Source organism: Magallana gigas, chromosome 3 (genome assembly GCF_963853765.1).
Source record: "Magallana gigas chromosome 3, xbMagGiga1.1, whole genome shotgun sequence".
Taxonomy (NCBI): domain Eukaryota; kingdom Metazoa; phylum Mollusca; class Bivalvia; order Ostreida; family Ostreidae; genus Magallana; species Magallana gigas.
The window spans coordinates 42880998-42902020 of NC_088855.1; the positions used below are offsets into that span (position 1 = coordinate 42880998).

Sequence of the window (21023 nt, forward strand, 5' to 3'; positions counted from 1 at the left end):
ATGAATATGACTGCTGTTGATGGACATTGATACAAAAAAATTTTATGAGATGTATTTGGAATCCTCTTTTGTAGCTGATCACAACTGCTATAGAGTCCGGTGCCAAAGCTGCAGTGGAGCAAGGAGAAAATGAGGTAGGAGAAATTATAATGAATAAATAATGTGGAACAGTGGACTATTTGGTTCATAGAAAATGGAAGAGTCAATTTATTATACAATAAACATGTATACTCATGCATCAGAACATTTTTCACATTCGTACATACTTGTGTCTATCTGAAGGATGAAGAGGGTAATGAAACAGGCTCAGAAGTAAAGGAAGACAAGTCTGGTACGAAATATTATACAACTGTAAAGTCTTATTTATATCCACAAGACTTTATGCAATGTACTCTGACTAGATTTTTTTGACAAGATGTTTTTATTTATAAAACTCCTGCCTTTTTAAAAAATCTATTTTTTTTTTTACAGATTCCAAACTAGAAAAAATATCAAATATTCTGAAACTGATCAAAATGTTATTGGAAAGTTTGGTAGATTGGATGATACAAAAGTTTGATAGGGTATCCAACAATCATCGCATGGTAGCAAAAAAACTGGAAGAAGAAATGAAAGCTCAAAAGGCTCTGATTCAGGTATCTCTTATCTCTCCTTCTGTCTATTTACTGTAATAGGTTACCTGATACATTGTAAATCGTCTTTTTTAATACAAGAAAGGTACTTCAGTTAGTCATGAGAAATTGATTTGCAATGTTTAAGATAGAGGCTTTATTACATTCAGTGGTATGTTTAGTATACACTCATGGAATAAACTGATGTGAAATCATTAGATTGTGTTCAGTTTTTAGCTCACCGAGACGAAGTCAAGGGGAGGTTATGCTATACCCTCGGCGTCGGCGGTGGCGTCGGCGTCCGGACCTGGTTAAAGTTTTTGTTGCAGGTCCTGTATCTAAGCTATTACTTGTTCTATCTTCACCAAACTTGCATGAATGATGCATCTGGACCTACTTATGGACTTGAAAGACTTGGATGCTGAATCTGGGTCCTAAATTTCAGATGCTGGAGGAGGTTAAGGTTTTTGGACCAGGTTAAAGTTTTTGTTGCAGGTGCCCTTTGATAGCAATATCTAAGTTACTGCTGGTCCTTACTTCACCAAACTTGCATGGATGGTGTGTCTTATGATACTGATGCACAAGACAGGCTTGAGTGCTGAATCGAAGCTATAGGTTTCGGATGCTGGAGGAGGTTAAGGTTTTTGGAGCAGGTTAAAGTTTTTGTTTGAGGTGCCCATTGATAGTGCTCAATATCTAAGTTACTACTGGTCCTAACTTCACCAAACTTGTATGGATGATGCGTCTTATGATACTAATGCACCTGACAAGCTTGAATGCTGAATCTGAGCCATAGGTTTCGGATGCTGGAAGAGGTTAAGGTTTTAGGAGCTGGTTAAAGTTTTTGTTGCAGGTGCCCTCTGATGATTATATCTTAGTTACTACTGGTCCTAACTTCACCAAACTTGTATGGATGATGCGTCTTATGATACTGATGCACCTGACAAGCTTGAATGCTGAATCTGAGCCATAGGTTTCGGATGCTGGAAGAGGTTAAGGTTTTTAGACCTGGTTAAAGTTTTTGTTGCAGGTGCCCTCTGATGATTATATCTTAGTTATTACAGGTCCTAACTTCACCAAACTTGTATGGATGATGCGTCTTATGATACTGATGCACCTGACAAGCTTGAATGCTGAATCTGAGCCATAGGTTTCGGATGCTGGACGAGGTTAAGGTTTTAAGAGCTGGTTAAATAAAGTTTTTGAAACAGGTGCTTTCTGATGATTATATCTTAGTTATTACGTGTCCTTACTTCACCAGACTTCCATGGATGGTGTGTCTTATGATACTGATGCACCTGACAGGCTTGAATGCTGAGTCTGAGCCATAGGTTTCGGATGCTGGATAAAGTTAAGTTTTTTGGAACAGGTCACATGTTTAATAGATGATAGTACTATTTCAAACTTGCATAGTTGATTTAACTGTAATATGAATGAATCGCAGAGGTAGTTTCAGATGCAGAGCTTGATCTCCATTATCAAGGATGCTAAAAAATAAATCTTAGTTATTACAGGTCCTAACTTTACCAAACTTGAATGGATGGTGTGTCTTATGATACAGATGCACCTGACAGGCATGGATGCTGAATCTGAGCCATAGGTTGCGGATGCTGGAGGAAGTTAAGGTTTTAATTGCTAGTGCCCTCTGATGATGATATCTTAGTTATTACTGGTCCAAACTTCACCGAACTTGCATGGATGATGCGTCTTATGATACCAATGCACCTGATGGGCTTGAATGCTGAATCTGAGCCATAGGTTTCGGATGCTGGATGAGGTTTAGTTTTTTGGAACAGGTCACATGTTTTATAGATGATAGTTTGCATATTTGATTTAACTTTATTATAAATTAAACGCAGAGGTTGCTTCAGATGCAGAGCCTGATCTCCATTATCAAGGATGCTAAAGAAATCTACTACCTCACTCAAACCTGCTCGATAGATAGATGTGTTTGTTGATAAATGATATAACATGATTCCTATGATATAGTATTGTATGATATGAAACAATATTGTTTGATATGATATCATATGTTATATTATAAAAAGTTATACGATACAATATGATATTGTATCAATTTTTTTATATTTTATGATATGATATTGTGATGTATGGTATTGTATGTTATGATACAATATTGTATAATATTATATTGTATTTTAAATTTATTATTTTATCACATGATACAATTACATAAGATATTGAAAATATAATATTGTATCCTATGATACAATATTGTATATTCTATAATATTGTATCATACAATATTGTATAATATGATAATGGTTTCTGTAATACAGAATTATATCATATGAAATTGTATTATGTGATATTGTAATATTATATAATATTGTATCATATGATATTGTATGATATGATATTGATTTATATGATACATTATCATATCACATGAAATTGTATCATATGATATTGTAATATATATTATTGTGTCATATGATACAATATGTATAATATAATAATGTATTTTATAATATTTTACTTTATCACATAATATTGTATCATTTGATAAGATACAATGTTGGAATCAAATTATATTGTATTATATGATATAATATCATATTATGTATCAAATATGTTTCAATGTCATACAATACAATATCATACTATATTATACAATATGATATCATGTTTCAATGTTATGATGTATTATGTAACATGATATTGTAATATAATACTATATTGTATTATATTTTATGATGTTGTATTATGTGATCAAATACAATAAGGTATACCACAATACAATGTCATATCATACGTTACAATATCATATCTCATTATTGTTTATTACGGTATTTAATTGTATTATATGATATATATTATAAATATGACATGATGCAATATTTAATTTTATATCATTGTATTGATTAACATATGAACATATGATTATCATAAAAAATTGTATCAGATAATATACGATATTTTGTCAAAACAGAATCCATGAATATCCAAGATCATAAAGTATGATTTTCATATAAAATGATAAAGGTGGTCTTATGAAGGTGATGTCTCATACGGGTGATGCTCCGTCTCGGTGAGCTTAGTAATCTATGATTACCTATGTTTGAGTGTTACAATGAATACATGGAAAAGTATTGACTATTGATATTTAATGAAGACAGTTAATTTTTAAACAACCTGAATAGTCAAATAAAGGTTGATTTATAGCATCTACTTGTAATCATCATGTTTGAATTTTGATTATTTTTGATGTCGTATTATTTTTCTAATCCACAGAGAAACAAAACTGTACCTGTTATTAAAGACACGACAGTGAGTCTACAGTTGGAGGATGATGGGAATGAAGGTCCATCAGGTGCCAGGTAAGTGTACCTATAGATGTAGAAATAGCTGATTTCTTCTGGATAAGATTCTTGAAACAATTTTTTTGCAAAATCCATGAAACCATCATGCAAGGCAATAGAGTTTTTCACATTGAAATGATACAGATATACATACACAGTATGTCCACTTATTTGAAAATTAATCAAAGGAGTATTCACCCCTCCAGAACATAAGACGGTATACATGTAAAATTTATGTTTTTTTAACACATATAAATTGTCAGTTTGGCGAATTAGGGTTTATCATATGTAAATTATGAAGGAATTTAGATTTCCACAAAATTGACAATTCAACAGATGTTCAGATTAGATGTTGGCCACAATTACATTGCATTGCTCTTGTACAAATTTTTATGGTCACCTCGGTCTCTCAGGTGAGCTATTGCAAATGGTCTTTGCCCATCCATCATTGTGCGTCATCTGTTGTGCATTAACAATTTTGCATTCTTAAAAAGGAATTTTTCGCTAAAATTATATGTTTCATAGTCCTTTTTGAAAGATTTCAGACAGGGAGGTGGTCATCATTACAATACATCTATTTTAAAATTTTTTCTTCAGAATGAAACTAATTAATTAAACGCATACAGGGTATATGAGATTCTTTTACAAACCTTTGTGTATGGGCTATGCTATTCAGGTGACCGTTAAAGCCTATTGGCCTCTTGTTTTTTAACATTTAGAACTACACTGACTTTGAAGGTTCTGTGTTTTTCAGTGGAGAAAGAGTCGATTTTACAGATATCAGTATTGTGGATACAGAGGCACCAGATCTGTAAGTTTTATTCAATGCTATGCCTCTTTGCAGGATCAAGCTTAAGCTTTGATATTTGAAAAGTTTAAAAATATACAATCATTTAAGAACAGCCTCAAATGAACTTATTTGGAAAAAATTTGAAGATTTTGTATTTTAATACTGTAACTGGATTCTTTTGGTGTGTACCATTTTTGGAGGAAATGAATTTTTCAAGATATTAGTGTGGATTTGAATTAGCGAATTTCTGGATGCACCTATTCTTATACACATATGTATGGTATTTTAATGGTGTATTAGATTTTTAAAAAAGTTGCTTTCCACCAAAGACACTAAAAAGAATACACAGTCAAATTTAATACATTTACAGTACTCATTTTAGAAAACTGCATTACCTCTATATCATATGACTGAAGACCAAAATTTGTATGACTGAATTGTTTGGAAAAAAACCTTTTTTGCGTATTTACTTTCATAAAGAGATGATTTGGATGGAAATGTACAGAGCAAGCCGTCCACCAAGTTTGAGAACAAGAAGAACAGGGTGTACCGGCTGCTGGAGGCGACGTACTATGCCCTAGTGTCCCGGTCCGAGCTGGTCTGTTACTTCCTGATGATACTAAACCAGATCCTGTACTGCAGCCTGCTCTCCCTGCCCCTCCCCCTGATGGTGTTCCTGTGGGGCATGCTGTCAGTGCCCCGCCCCTCCAAGATGTTCTGGATCACTGCCATCACTTATACAGAGGTACAAATAAAACGGGGGGCTTAGAACTATACTACATATGATATGCATGAGTTGGGGGGTATCAGGTGTGAGGATCTTTGTCTATTTCCATGATCAATTTCATATTGCAAAAAATAAAACACCATGAATTGTTTTGACTACTGAGTTCCAGGTACATCGATGATCATTGATTTATATATAAGTGCATATGGTATTTTTTGTCAAATAGATACACTATTAGTGGAATGATAGAAAATCCTGACATTTATAATCATTTGTATTTACCATTAATTGTTAATTAATGATGTCATTCAGTGTTGTGATTGTCTGTGTTCAGCTGTACATAAATTGATTCCTCTGGGTTTTACAGGCTGTGGTAGTCATCAAGTACCTGTTCCAGTTTGGCTTTTTCTCTTGGAATAACAACACGGACATAGAAACGGACCCTTTCTGGCCGCCCCGAATCATCGGCATTGAGAAGAAAGACGGCTTTGTGACGGCTGACCTCATCCTCCTGTTGGCTTTATTTATCCACCGATCAATTCTTAAGGTGGGACTTTCACTAATGTTAAATTGATTCAAGGTTACAGAATGTAAGATATTTTTGTCTCGTTAGACATGTTCATGAAACAAGTCACGATTGATTCACATTTTGTATTTAGAGATACGGATTATGGAAGGATGCTGATGCCACCTTAGCAGATGTGGACAGAGCTGAGGAAATTATTTCAGCACCCACCACTCCTATCCAAGAGGTACAGTAAAGGGAATAATGGATTGAAATTAAAATCTAAATCTTTATTGTATAATTTCTAATCAAATCTAAATATTGGAAACAACCACCTAAAACCAATCAAAGAAAAAAAAGAAAGGGGGATAATTGATATAACTTTCATGCAGCAAGCTACAGCTATCAATCATTTTTTATTCTTTGTAGGAGGGAGCTAGGTCATTTGAGAGCAGTGTCAGGAACAATTCAAAGGAAGGTCAGGTTGGATCCAGTACGAGTCAGGAATCGGATGGTGACGATGAAAGTGGACCAGGGTAGGGACTTGTTGTGTTTCAAAGTTTACTACCACTAACTGCCATGTTTTGACTGTATGTGTATATATATGCAACATTTTGTTGATTTAATTTGAAGATTTCTATATGTATTTGTGCTATATTCAATTTCAGTCTGCAGATGGTGCTGGGGCCATTCAAGAAATTTTACAGTCAGCTGACAGACCCCAAGTACAACGCAACCACAGATGTTTATGCTACCATGTTCTTCTGTGACTTCATTAACTTCCTGATACTTGTGTTTGGATACTGGGCCTTTGGACCAGAGGTAAATTATCTATTACCTTCTTTATGGACAGCCTGCGTTTTCAAACAGTTCACATGATCTTCATACACCTGTAATTTGAACTGTCAATGTTTAAGGTACGGGGGGCCTTGTTCAGTTATCATATTTTGCTATGCAGAAGATTTATGAGCCATTTCAACATCATACTAGGACACTATTGGTTATTCTGTACTAATCAGGTTTTTTTTTTACTTTAACAAGATAATTGAGATAAGTGTTTGATCTGTTCTTTTCAGCAAACCTCTGGAGGAGACAGTGTGACTGAGTACATTACAGAGGACAGGGTATGTTATTGTATTGACAAGCCAATTTTAGAAACAGCTCGTTTTAATGATTGCGATTTATATATACATTCAGGCTTCTATATATATATATATATAGATAGATACTGTAAATGCAAAAAAAAAGAAAATTTATCTTCAGCAAAGTTTCATTGCTTGTTAAATTGGTCAAATATCCAGTCAAATAACATTAACAGTGGAGCTATGTTTGTTATTCTTTCTCTCTGCCAGATTCCTGTTCCGTTCCTGATCATGTTGGTGACCCAGTTCATTCTGATTGTGATTGACCGTGCCCTCTACCTGAGGAAGAACATCCTGGGGAAGTTCATCTTCCAGATCCTGCTGGTCATCCTCATCCATGTCTGGCTCTTCTTCGTCTTGCCTTATGTCACAAAGAGGTCAGCTACATCTCTCTCTCTCTCTCTCTCTCTCTCTCTCTCTCTCTCTCTGAGATCCCCTCTGATTCCTTATAACAATATATATTATCTTGCAGCTTTTTTATTCATTTATTCTCAACATTTACATGAATATTGCTTCTTTCAACATTTATCATTTTAAAAAAAAATAATTTGCAGTATTATTTTGACTTTTTGAAATGTAAATACTATGCAAATATTGAACCATTATACATTTAGGCATGGTTTAAAACACAGAGACAAAAGAATATATGTTATCCTGCTGGTAAGGTCCTTATTAAGTAAAAAATTATACATGATTATTACAGGAAGTTTTCTGAGAATGTTCCCGCCCAGATGTTTTACTTCTTCAAGTGTCTATACTTTGGACTGTCAGCCTACCAGATCAGGTCCAGCTACCCAACCAGAATTCTGGGGAATTTCCTCACCAAGAAGTACAACTACATCAACTTGTTTCTGTTCAAAGGGTATGTAAATATAACTTTCCTTCTCTAACGCGGAAAATTGTTGGTTGCATAATGATTTTATCTTGACTTAAAAGAGGAAGACAGAATTGCTACTTTGTTTTATGTGTTATGAAGGAGAAGGAATGCTGCAAATGTATTATACTTGGCATTACAATATTTGGCGAAAAATGACTTTTCAAAAAGTTAGTGTGGATAAGAATTAGCCTATAGCTGAATGTGCCTATTCTGATACATACATGTACCGTATATCAGGTTTTTTCCATGTCAAAGTTTTTTCCACGATTCAGAACTTAGAACGGTATATAAAATTTACGCGAATCAAATTTTCACTATATCAAAGCCATAGTGAAAATATAATTCAAGATAGTTTAAACATGTGAAGTAAGAGGGTAAAAGTATCTAAATATCTAGTCATAGATAAGTAGATAATGTACCGTTACAATTACCAGTAGCTCAGGTATAATTAAAAAAGCGACCGTTTTAATTAGCTTGTCAATGGATTATTAAATAAACTACGAGGGGTACATACCCGTTATCTGGCGCTTGTCCTCCGATCCCACAATTTCTACCTCTAAACTTACTGAACACAGTTCATCGTACTTGTACATACCTGTTTACTTCATAAGGAAAGAGAGAACTATATTATAAGAACAAAACTTTGTATCAAATTTACTCAGATATATTTTCCGCGATTCGGAAATCGTCACGAACAAAGTGGAAATTGGATACACGCAGAAAAAACCTGATATACGGTATATGAGTAGCAAGTAGCAATGTATTGAAGCAGAAGTAGCTTACTGTCAAAAATGCTAAGATGAATAAAAACCAAAAGTGATATAGTTATAGTTCCCATCTTGAAACCATAAGGTAAGCTAATTGCTTTCTATTGTAATTTCCCTGTGTTGTAGATTCCTGGCTATCCCGTTCCTGCTGGAGCTGAGAGTTTTGATGGACTGGATATGGACAGACTCCACTCTAGCCATTGGGAGCTGGTTACAGATGGAGGACATTTATGCCAACATTTATGTCCTCAAGTGCTGGAGAGAGGCTGAGAGGGTAACATCACTGATATTCTGTCTCTGTGTTGAAATGTGTATACCTCCTGTTGATATAATTAAAACCAGTATTGTCTGCATCAGTTCAACTCTTTTGTGCAATTTCATTATTTTCTATATTATTTGACTGTCTGCATTGTTATCTTAAACATTTTGAATCACAGCAACAACAATCAAACATTTTTTACTTCATAATTAAAACAAAAAATTAATGGATGCTTTACAGCCAGTTATCCTTTGTAACAATTATTTAGAATTTGAATTGTCTTTACATACAGATCGTTCTAGATTTGAATACTAGGATTCTTTTCATTGTAGAATTATCCAACCCCTCGTTCTCGAAAGAAAGGTTCTCTCATTAAGTACGGAGTGGGAGGACTGTTGCTGGTTCTGATCATCTTTATAATCTGGTTCCCGTTGGTCATCTTCTCCTTTGCTAACACAGTGTACATCAGTAATCCACCAGTTGTAGTGACGGCCTCCATTGCCATTGGAGGGTTCCAGGTCAGTGGATTTCGAATTGAACAAATAATGTATTCAAATCAGCCTTTCAGTAAAGGAAGAAAGAGTGTTTAAAGACAAAGCTGTTTCTTGAAGTTAATATTTTGCAATGGGTATTGCTAATTTATTACAGTACTTGTAATGCTGCTCATTAAAAAAGAATTTTTACTGGTACATCATGTTTAAAATTGGTTAAATGTAATGCAAACATAGTGTATTCCTATGTCAGTGGAACAGTAGTAAATGCCAGCCAGCCACCGTTCTCCTATAGATCTCCACTGCTTGTTCTGTTGATGTTATATTCTGCTGTCGTATGATTCTTGTATTGTATGCTACTGTTATATGATTATGATGTTGTATTACAGCCTCTGTTTAAAGTCCAGGCACAACAACAGAGCATAGCTTCCCTAACCACCGCCCAGTACAACGACCTCCTGACCTACTTCAATGAGAGGGAAATGAAGGTCAGTGTGTTATGTCAACAAAGTTTTTATTTCTATATTGATGTCCAATGCTTATTTAAGGTGGCTCAACACACTAATTTATTACTGGCTAAATCTATGACGTAACGTTTTTGAAACATGATGCTCTAGTAATGAAACAGACATTATTCATCAGACATGCAATTAACAAACCCCCGAAATGTCCCAAACAAATGTAAATGATTCCACATCATACAAATTTAATCGAAATGTTTACCTATTCTGTAGTCTGCAGTCAGCAACCTTAACAAGTATGAGCCCCAGGACATCACCATTATTAAGCTTAATGGGAAGTCCACCTCAGTGTGGGGGATAAGTCCCCCCAGTAAACAAGAGCTCATCCAGTTCCTCAACAACACCGTGGCTGCCAAGATCGAGTTTGAGACGACCTTCACCAGGTAAGGACATCAGCAGGCTTGGGATATTAAAAGTCCCATGTGCTGTGTTTTCAATAATTGCTACAAATGTACTGTGCCAATTGCCTACATATCAACTGTTCTATAAAGGAAAATTGGTTTCTTCATATTTGCGTCCATTCTTAAATAGCAACAGCCTATATAAATTAAGAAAAAGGAATTTTTCATACAGAAGAATGATATTATATTGTTATTTAAAACAATGTACATGTATGTGATATATATATGTGCTAAGGTGTGGTTTCTACATATTTGCATTAAACTAAAAGTCTCATGCAAAGGTATGATTTAAGAACATGTAAGGCTGCTATTTATTTTTGTCAATTATGCTAGCTACAACAGAGCAGATTTGCTGCAGTTTCTTTAGGCTTTGACAATATTAATGAAAAGAGTTCTAATGGTTACATAAGTGCATTGCAAATGGAATTTTTTATATATAATTTTTTACTCAAGTCAATTTGTTTAAAATTTGGATATGCCAGATGTTTTCTATTTTTTAATGCATGTAAATTACGTGCATTTCATTGATAAAATGTAGAGTTGTATTTTGCAATTTTAGGTTCAAAGTCATATGTTGCATATTGTTCACAAATTTGTCTTGAAATTTTTCAAAATAACCACGCACACATTAATTGCATTATTGATACAAAGAGTTGATGTATAAGGAATGATATGACACCTTAGTTGTTTTTGACTTATTTAAGAAATAAAAATTATTTTGTTCCCCCATTTTAACAAGTCTACACTGTTTATTAGAAGCTATCCACACAGTTTTATGATTCTTTCAATTTTGTGTATGAAATGTAATGTTCAGTAAACTATATTCAGCTGATGAGTTGAAACAGATCATGTGAAATTTATTGAAAAATTTATTAGTTTAAGGATAAAGCATTCTGTTATTCTTTGGAATGTGAGCAAGAATTCATGAACTTTTATTTTGAAAATTTAAAAATGTTGTTACCAAGAATTTTAAAGAAGACGATATAAAATAGAATTCCATTTTAGAATTCCAGGATGAATGGAAATTAGACTCTTTACTTAAAAGTTTAAAAGAAATTAACTTCTGGTGAAGAATATGCAGTGACAATGTTTATTCTAAATCTTTTCCAGAAAGCCAACATCAAGTGATGCCAGCCAATCCCTGACCAGCCACTTAATGGACGTATTGGATGATGTCACCAGAATCAAGTTAATACAGCTACTCAAAGAGCCGGAGACAAGTGCCCCTGTGTAAGTCTCACTAGCTCACACATACATACTATTCTCTGACTCTATGTACCGGTACACCAGAAGTAGGTATTTATACTTGTAGGATACAGGGCCCCTTCCCCCACCCCAATGTAAGTCTTATTCTTCTCACACACTGTGCCCTGACTCTCATTACAGTAAGAGTAGGTATACAGGCTGCTGTCATTCTATCCTTTTTAGCTCACCTGAGCTGAAAGCTCAAGTGAGCATTTCTGATCACTTTTTGTCCAGCATCCATCTGTCCGTCTGCCTGTCTGTCCGTCTGTCTGTAAACTTTTTACATTTTCAACTTCTTCTCCTGAATAACTAGGCCAATTTCAACCAAACTTGGCACAAATCATCATTGGGTAAAGGAGATTCAAGTTTGTTAAAATAACGGCCAGAAAAGCTGAAACTTGTGTGGAAGCATCCCCAGATAGTTTATACTCAAGTTTTTTCAAATCATGATCCCGAGGGGTAAGGTGGGGCCACAAGGGGGGTCGAAGTTTTACATAGGATTATATAGAGTTAATCTTTAAAAATCTTCTTCTCAAAAACCATTTTGCCAGAAAAGCTAAAACTGGTGTGGAAGCATCCTCAGATAGTGTAGATTCAAGTTTGTTCAAATCATGGTCCCTGGGGGTAAGATGGGGCCTCCATGGGTGGGGGGTTGGGGGTTGAAGTTTTACATAGGAGTATATGGAATTAATCTTTTAAAACCTTCTTCTCAAAAACCATTGGGCCAGAGAAGCTGAAACTTGTGGAAGCATCCTCAGATAGTGTATATTCAAGTTTGTTCGAATCATGGTCCCTGGGGGTAAGGTGGGGGTCAAATGGGGGTCAAATTTTCACATAGGAATATAAAGAGAAATTTTATTTTAAATCTTCTACTCAGAACACGACTGGCCAGAAAGCTATAACTTGTGTGAAGTATCATCAGGTAGGGTAGAATTAAGTTTGGTCAAATTATGATCCCGGAGGTAGGGTAGGGGCATAATGGGGACCAGTTAAATCTTTACAAAGGAATATATTGAGAAATATCTTTTCTAAAAAAAATCATTTTCTTAGAAAATGTGCAACATTAGTGAAAGCAACCTCTGATAGTGTAGATTCAAGTTCATCAAAATCATATTTTTCAGGAGTAGGTGGAGCCACATGGGGGGGGGGGGGGGGGATGGTCCCAATTTACAAAGGAAAACATTTTAAATTCACCAAAACTCTAATGTAATAATAGATGGTTTTACTTATATGCAAGCATTTTGACATATTTTTTATTTTTTTAAATTGTTTAGACATTGGCCTCTGGACAATTCTTGGGCTTCACTAGTTTGTTGTAGGTTTATATCCCATTTGAATTAGATCTTCTTGAGAACTGTAATGCTCAATATGTGAAATGACTATACTGTGACAAAAAGAATCAATGATAAACTGAATACCGAAGGGAAAACATGATTATTATAAATACAGGATCTGTTGGACTACATATTTTTTTGGTATATGACTCTGTAAAGCTGATTTTATGATGTCTATTGTTGCTCAGGTGAGCAATGTGGCCCATGAGCCTCTTGTTTAATAAGATCCACAGTCTACAGTTTATTTATGTAAGAAGTGTTAAATCAAAACCACAAAAATACATGATTTTCCCATGTTTGAAAAAAAAAAATTTTATTCTCTCTGCAGGGAAGTGAAGAATTTGTTTTCCCGCTTCTTCCGCTTATCAAAGAAGACTACCAGTGTCCTCAACTGTAAGTTCAGGAATTATTTAAGATGCTTCCCAGATTATATAATAGTTTAACACCACTTTTTAATTTAGATTCAATTTCAAATACATTGCTTTTGATACATTGGAAATTCCTCTAAATATGGCAAAATTTGACTTGTAATTTATCTAGAGCCTGAAATTTTTTATCCTATCTTGCCCTATCTCTTTCACACTTCAACAGAAGTGATGATTTAGAAAAAGTCAGTGATCAGTGTTATAGCAGAGTTAATTAGAGTATTTAAAATAAAATTTTCCCACAGTTATTCCAAAAAGTAATGTTTCCATGCACCTGAGTGTGACGAATGTTACGGAGTGGTGGAATGTGAACGAGACTCTGAGCACTGGGGTACCCTGTCCAGAACCGCAGGATAAGAAATGTGGACCGTACGCCACTGAGCTCACACTAATTACCCTGAATGACCGGGCGGCACCAGCTGGCTTCTCCTTCATTTCAGGATATGGGTAAATAGTCTTCTACTATTTTTATCACTTTCCTGAGTGTTTAATCATAATAAATTATTTTCTTTCTTTTTTATTTATGATAATGTGTTTGGATTTTTGGGGATCTGAAAAATTAATTGAGCTTTGATTTTCTTTGCTGCATTTTTCCTTTCTATGTCGTAGTGATTAATTGTAGTTTTATCCTGGATGAACAGTGATCAGAAAATGCACAAAAGTTTTAAATGCACAAAATGGTCAAGCATGCTTGAGTTCTAGAATAAGTAAAGGCTGGGTTGTTGTTTTTTGGGGGAGTATTTCAACCACTATAAGAGTTAAATGTTGAAAAATAATATAGATTTATGTATATATCTGTTTATTTGAAAATGAGACATGATTATGAAGACATGTAGTTATATGAAATATATTTTTTGATATCAAAAGAAATACCCCACTGAAACATAATCCATGTCAAAATGGACAAAACAGCTTTGAAATAGATAATGTACCATAGATTTTTGGAAGATGTCTATTGTATAGTTGTATTTAATTGAATTTATTTGATTTATGTGTGTCTTCAGTGCTTGACCTTTAACCTTTTTTTTTTACTAATTCTGCATTGTTAAATTGTGTTTTTATTCTTCAACTAAAAAGCATATACCCATGTACTCATAATCTGATTTTGCATTGTGTATGTATGCATTATACATTTATAAACAGCATTTGTTAAAACATTGTTTGTAGTAACTGCTTTAGTCAGCACATCATTTTATTATTCACAAAGAAATATTTTATTCAGTGGCATATACATGATCCTTTTTAATAATTTTGCTTGTAGTTTCTGTTTGGACATATTTGAATCACATACCTAATGCTTTTAGTTCCCCAAGCCTTAAGCTTTACTGATCATCCCATGTCTTTTGTCTGTCAGTTCATCCATCTGTAAATTGATTTGTTTACATTTTTAACTTTTTCTCTGGAACCTTATGATGAATGTGAAATTCCTCAAAAATAACTGCATCAAACATTTACAATTTTTTAAAATATAGAGTAGATTGTAAATTGTTCGAAATTGAAATATGTATAAGGAAAGGTCTTTGAGAATCGTCTTCTTAAACTACCTATGCATGAAAGTAACCATGGTAGCTACAATTATTCGGAAAACTGGGAAAGTCCGTGGAGTTTGTGCTTTCGGTGTAGCTTGAGTTTCAGTTGACCAAGAAAAATTTATGCCAAATCAGCATCATAAGTACAAAGCTGACTTGAATGAAAGATTTGTTAAAATTATTCATTGTAGCTGCTTGAATTTAATATATATATAAACATTGCACGAAAAAGCAATTTTTAGCCTAAATAGTGCATATTTTCAAATGCTGACAGATTGTTTCACTGGATTGCATAGATTTTAGTCTTGTCAGTTTCTGATTGAATAACTATCAATTTTCTTAAAAAATAGAAAGGAACATGGTGGATGTAAATCTATGCATATACCTTGATTTTTAAAAATGTTTGAACTATCAATAAGGTGAGCAATGTGGCCCATGGGTCTCTTGTTTTGTATTATATATGTGTAGTTGCTATTGCATTTGATATGATGTTTAAATGTATCAATTAACATTATATTTTTTATTGAGAAATGGTTTTAGTTAGTTTGCTTTTAATTTTTTTGTGTGAAATTTTGCATGCACGGTTGAGGTAATGGCTTGAATGTACCAGTATGTGTATTAAGTTTCAGTCTGAGAAAAGCTATGGATGTTGTAGATTTTCATTTTTTAATGATTTAACATCTTGATAATGTCACCTCTGTTACTCAAATGATGGTCCATTAATTAACAAATGAACATTATAATAAGTTCTTCCCTACGTAAAACTGCTTGGTAATTAATAACAAAATTCTAGTGTAATATTTGATAGATACAGATTTATCATGGAATTCAGCATGCCCATTACTCCTGTCAGGGATAATCAATTTGCAGTAAATCAATGGCCCCTGTTTCAGGGGCTCAAAATAGCATATTTTTTACCCAATGCAATGGGCATCCAACATCCAGACTGGGTTGAAGATGATGAAGATGAGCAAGAAAGTAGCTAATCTTAAAGTGTGAAACTTATCACCAATGTTAGAGTTGTAATGTTAGAATGGGGCTCTACTGATTATAAAGTGAAGGTGCATTTAAATCAAAATCTTTCATCTGAACCCATCGACATTAAACAGGTAAGCTAAAGCATGACTATGTTAAAAAAGCCTCCTTTAGATTTGCAAAAGTCTTGGCCCATGGTGAGAGATTCTGATGCAGAGTGTTGTTGGTTGGGGGGGGGGGGGGGGACATGAAGTGAAAAATGCATTTGTTATTTGAAGCATTTTTATTATCTTACTTAGTTTAATTAAAGAAGAACTGTGAACGCCAACACCTGTTTCTAACCTACATTTTACATCCAATATTTTGGAATTTCTATTTCTGTCAGATTTTCAAAAACAAAGTTGTTCACTAAAAAGAATTAAACAATTCCTAATAGATTTATATTACCCGGTAAATTAAAATTTGTAGTCAAATAATAATTTTTTAAACGAAAGTTTTACTTACGGAGGGTTTAGAAATTTCTTCATTGAAATCTGTCTCTATGGGTGAGGAAAATACTACATGTATTTAGCGGCTGGTTTTTGCATAAAAACTTAATAATCACATGTTTATGTTAGATATTACAGTAAATTTTCATTTTAATAAATATATTTGATAATTGTTTTTTTTTAAACGTTACAATTTGTAAAGCAAAATGCTTTTTATGGAATGTATTTTAGTCTGTAGACATATGTGGTCCCCCCCCCCCCCCCCCCCCCCCCCCCCCCATGTGAAACAACCAACGATTTTGTAAAATGAATATGCTAAATAACAACAATATATAAAACCCCTCAAAAGGAATATCTCTTTCACTGGGGGAGGGGGGGGGGGGAGATGTTTTAAAAAAAGAATTCCGTTTTCCATTTTTTCTTCTGTGAAATAACCTAAATTAATGAAAATATGTACATAAATGTTTAAATTAAAAAAAAAAATTAATTAGACAATTATCAAAATACGAGGCAGCTAGACAATGCTACTGTTTGCAGTTCTTTATTTGGGAAACAGGACAACTTATATAAGCACATATATTAGGCATTTCATCTACCACAAACTCTTTTCCCCCACCTTTTTTCATTAATTTGAATTGTCAATTTCATTCCAATACTCTTTAGATCTATAATTTAAAAAAAAAATATTCTTGATATTAAACCAAATTCATAATGCCCATGCCAATACCTTCACTTGGTCATCAGAACACCTTGCCTAACATTTGAAAATAATTTGTTCTTATCAGAGATTGATACAATTAGACTCACAAATTTGAAGGTCATCACCAACATGTCATAGATAATATATGATTTGAAAAAAAAATTCATATTCATTAAGCTACCATAAGTAACCTGATTTATTTTGGTTCAAAATTGTCTAGCATGTCTGCACAGTCATTTCTATTTTTAAATTAATAGTTGCAGCAGATCTTTTACTTAGTTGCCTCAAAAAGCCAGTGAACAAAGATAGATCTTGATCATGCCGGTGCCTTATGCAAATTGTGGCTTTGATCAGTTTTAGACAGTAAATGCAGTTTATGTGCCAATGAATATATCAGAAGACAGATTCATAATGTGATATTCTTGTTTTATTTTTACAATGAAGATTCAGCATTCCCTTTGTGGTAATCATGCTAACTGACTTCAAGGTCCATAGTTGCAATGTTACCAAATTATTTCTGTAACCCTGAATGTTTACCAAATTGTGAATTATGCAAATCATTTTGAAAAGCAATATTAATTGGTTAGTAATATTTTCTTCAAATTAATTTGGGAGGGGGCTCTATAAGTTCAAGTTCAGTTTATTCACTCAAACCAAATAATTTGGTACAAGAGGAACATATATTATTATAGAGAATACACAAAAATACAAATCGTCAGAGATATATATATACCGGTACTGTTGTACAGGAAAAAGATATGAGTAAAAACGGAGTATTATAGGACATTTTATAGATTCTGAATCAATACATATGTAAGACTATAGAATTATGATAATGGTCATGAGTTTAGAGAATTTAACAAAAAATTTAGCCTTTTCCAATATTTTATTTATAGGAATGCTATGCCATGAAAATACTGTTTGCACTCATCCTCCAACTGAATGATTCTTGTTGATAATCATTTAATTGATTAATTAATCAATGCTTAGAAGGAAAAATTTGATTCTAAAAAATGAATTATGAATTATGTTAATAATATATTTTTTAAAAGAATCTCTCCCAGATTAATTATAATTTAATTAAGAAAATAAAGTTATATAATTTTTCAAAGTTTATATTGTTAATGATACTAGAGCACCTCTTCTTACCATCCCACTAACAAATGAATTTATCAAACTTGGTATATTTATATTTTATTTGCTGCTATATCCAGCTTTTTGGTAGTTCAATTAGTCTAGAATATTCATTAGATAAAGACTTTTAAAAGGATATACTGCATTTTATCTTGCATTATACTTACATGCAAAATTTATGTTTATTCAACAAGAATTCACTAACTGCACTGCTACTCACACGGGCACAAGAATCCCTTGACCACTGATCCTCCAGCTTATATGTGCAACAAAATAGAAATGGAATTTGACAGGAGACAATTCTAAATCCTCAATTAATTCAATCACAGATTATATTATTCTCACAGTTTATTAAATTGAGTCTTAAATGGAAAATTACAGTAGTCATTGCTTTTCACAGGTGTTTATAAAGGCTTTTGGCCTTGATTCCTTTCATATCCTGATAGTTTGTTGCTTTATGAGAGACATAAATAACCTGCTTTTTCAGAATCATTGGACTGTATGTGACATTCATTCTTTTGATTGGTCGGATCCTGAGACTCAGCACTACAGGCCTTGCCGAGAGGATCACGTACTTAGAGTTACCTTACGTGGACAACATCCTTCAGCTCTGTCTCGACGTGTATCTCGTCCGCGAGATGCACGAGTTCAAGCTCGAGGAGGACCTGTATGCCAAACTAATCTTTGTGTATCGCTCGTCTGAGACCAGAATCAAATGGACTCGCCTACCTAAGGACCTCATAATTACAGATGCCAAGAAAAATGATTGATCAGATCAATGAAGAACTTAACTACAGACTGGACTCTGTCAGATGTCAATTTTGAAAATTGATATTGAATATTAAGTGTTATTATGCTCACTAGAAAGTTTGTGTTTGTTGTTTTAAAGTTTTGTAGTCATTAGATAGTCACTAGATAGTCACATTGTTCTATATATGGCCATATGAGCCTTTGTTATAAATTAGATGCTGTGTGCATTGAGAACACTATATATTTATTTATAGACGAAGTCCTGATGTACAGATTTTATATACATGTATCTCTTGTTTGCTATTTTTGTATGATTTTCTTTGTTTTTTATTCTATTGGTGCAGAGCTCATGATACTTTTGTACAACTTAATGATATTTATACCAAGTGCTTTAATGTTAGTGATTATATTGTAAAATGTATGATATACATGTATAATAAATGTAAGATATAAATAAGTGTAAAATGTAAAAAAAAACCCATAAAATGATTTTTGAATGATTTGACTCTAGATAAGCTACAGGGTAAAAAATGTTGACCTTTACTCCTATAAATGAAATAAGGTCAGTGAAATGCAAATGTGTTGTATAAGTGGCTAGACTCTATTTAGCTGACACAGCATTCATCCAATGACCCACTTTTGTTTGCACCTTCTCCCTTTTGAACTGTTGTAGCATCATTGGTCTGTACGTCTCCCTGGTTCTGGTGGTCGGACGATTCGTGCGTGTGTTTTTCTCCGGCGCCTCCACTCAGGTGATGTACCAGGAACTACCCTGTGTGGACAACATCCTGAATCTGTGCCTGGACATTTACATGGTGCGGGAAAGCCAGGACTACAGAATGGAGGAGTATTTATTCTCCAAACTGATCTTTTTATACCGGTCCCCCGAAACTCTCATCAAGTGGACCAAGTTTAAGTACAGCTGATCTTCCTGGTTCTGGATCTTTACAGTGCCAAAATTTTATTTATTAATCTCAAGAAGATGTCGTATTTAATTAAAATGGCTGCCATTAAGTCGGTATTTGAGAGACAATAGAATGATTGGATATGTCTGTATAGGGTGTTCAATTATAAGATAATATTGATCCTCTAGAATATTTTATTTAAACAGGTAGGATTGATAGTTTTTTGTGTACTGGTATATTTTTTAATTTTTTAACAAAGTTTTAAAGCAACTTGCTCTAGAAAAATATTCTCTCAATGAATTTTATCTCATCCCAGAACATATCGCTTTAATAATCATTTAATTATCATTTTATCAGGATTATTCTGTACGCATATTTTTTGCCAATGGTCCAGTATAAAGGAAGTTCTTCAGATTTATGTTATTTGCAAATATTACAGAGTTTTAATGCAAATTCCTTTCGGCAATAGGTAAATAATCAAATCGAAAGCATACTGTATGAAATCTGATTGGCTAGTTCTATATTCCTTATTGGCATTATTGCTTTGACCTGCAAACATTGTGTACAATAAATAACTATTGTGATTGTATACCTTAATCACCAGAGTTTTTGTAGTTTTTACACGCCTCTTTTTTAACAACTATTTGTTTATTCTCACCTACCAGGATTTGAAACGGCAAGATTTTTCCTGCATTATCTCCCTTTGTATGTGCAATTATCTATCAAAGATAAAGTGGCTGTAAGCTAAAATTGTAGCTTGATATATGTGTTGAGTTTATCTGTAGTTATATATCAGGTCAACTAGTCAATAAATGTTTCATGATTGTATTATGGTGTAGAGAATACTATTTTCAGGATCTACCTCTGTAGATTTGTGTGCTAGAATATTCAGTTTTAGGTTAACTTGCTGACTTATCAATAGATTCCACACACACACACACACACACACACACACCCCATCTTCCACATACAGTAAATGGAAAGATGATGCCAGAACCAAATTCAATTAAGATTTAATAATAAAAAAAAGGAAGATGGAATTTATTTTCAGTACTTTTCTTTTGTATGAAATAATAGATTTTAGGATTTCGATCATGAAATTGCATCAATATTTATCAGATGCC

General features: G+C 33.6%; 1 protein-coding gene across 14 annotated transcripts in view; it reads left to right on the forward strand.

Annotated features, from left to right (window-relative positions):
• The window catches only part of LOC105336025 (piezo-type mechanosensitive ion channel component 2), a 49132-nt gene extending 28279 nt beyond the window's left edge, over positions 1-20853 (forward strand). For 12 of the 14 annotated variants that reach the window (XM_066079905.1, XM_066079906.1, XM_066079908.1 and 9 more), the window contains 21 exons: positions 75-134; positions 283-331; positions 472-635; positions 3867-3952; positions 4689-4745; positions 5205-5469; positions 5819-5998; positions 6111-6203; positions 6386-6492; positions 6625-6778; positions 7033-7080; positions 7309-7475; positions 7802-7960; positions 8869-9016; positions 9334-9519; positions 9882-9980; positions 10227-10396; positions 11525-11644; positions 13322-13386; positions 13664-13865; positions 18732-20853. In XM_066079905.1, the coding sequence (XP_065935977.1) occupies positions 75-134; positions 283-331; positions 472-635; positions 3867-3952; positions 4689-4745; positions 5205-5469; positions 5819-5998; positions 6111-6203; positions 6386-6492; positions 6625-6778; positions 7033-7080; positions 7309-7475; positions 7802-7960; positions 8869-9016; positions 9334-9519; positions 9882-9980; positions 10227-10396; positions 11525-11644; positions 13322-13386; positions 13664-13865; positions 18732-19014 (2862 nt within the window). In that variant the 3' untranslated portion in view covers positions 19015-20853. The remainder of the gene's footprint in view (positions 1-74; positions 135-282; positions 332-471; positions 636-3866; positions 3953-4688; positions 4746-5204; positions 5470-5818; positions 5999-6110; positions 6204-6385; positions 6493-6624; positions 6779-7032; positions 7081-7308; positions 7476-7801; positions 7961-8868; positions 9017-9333; positions 9520-9881; positions 9981-10226; positions 10397-11524; positions 11645-13321; positions 13387-13663; positions 13866-18731) is intronic. The other 2 variants (XM_066079911.1, XM_066079919.1) reach the window with 1 other exon arrangement.
• The last annotated feature ends 170 nt before the right edge of the window (positions 20854-21023 follow it).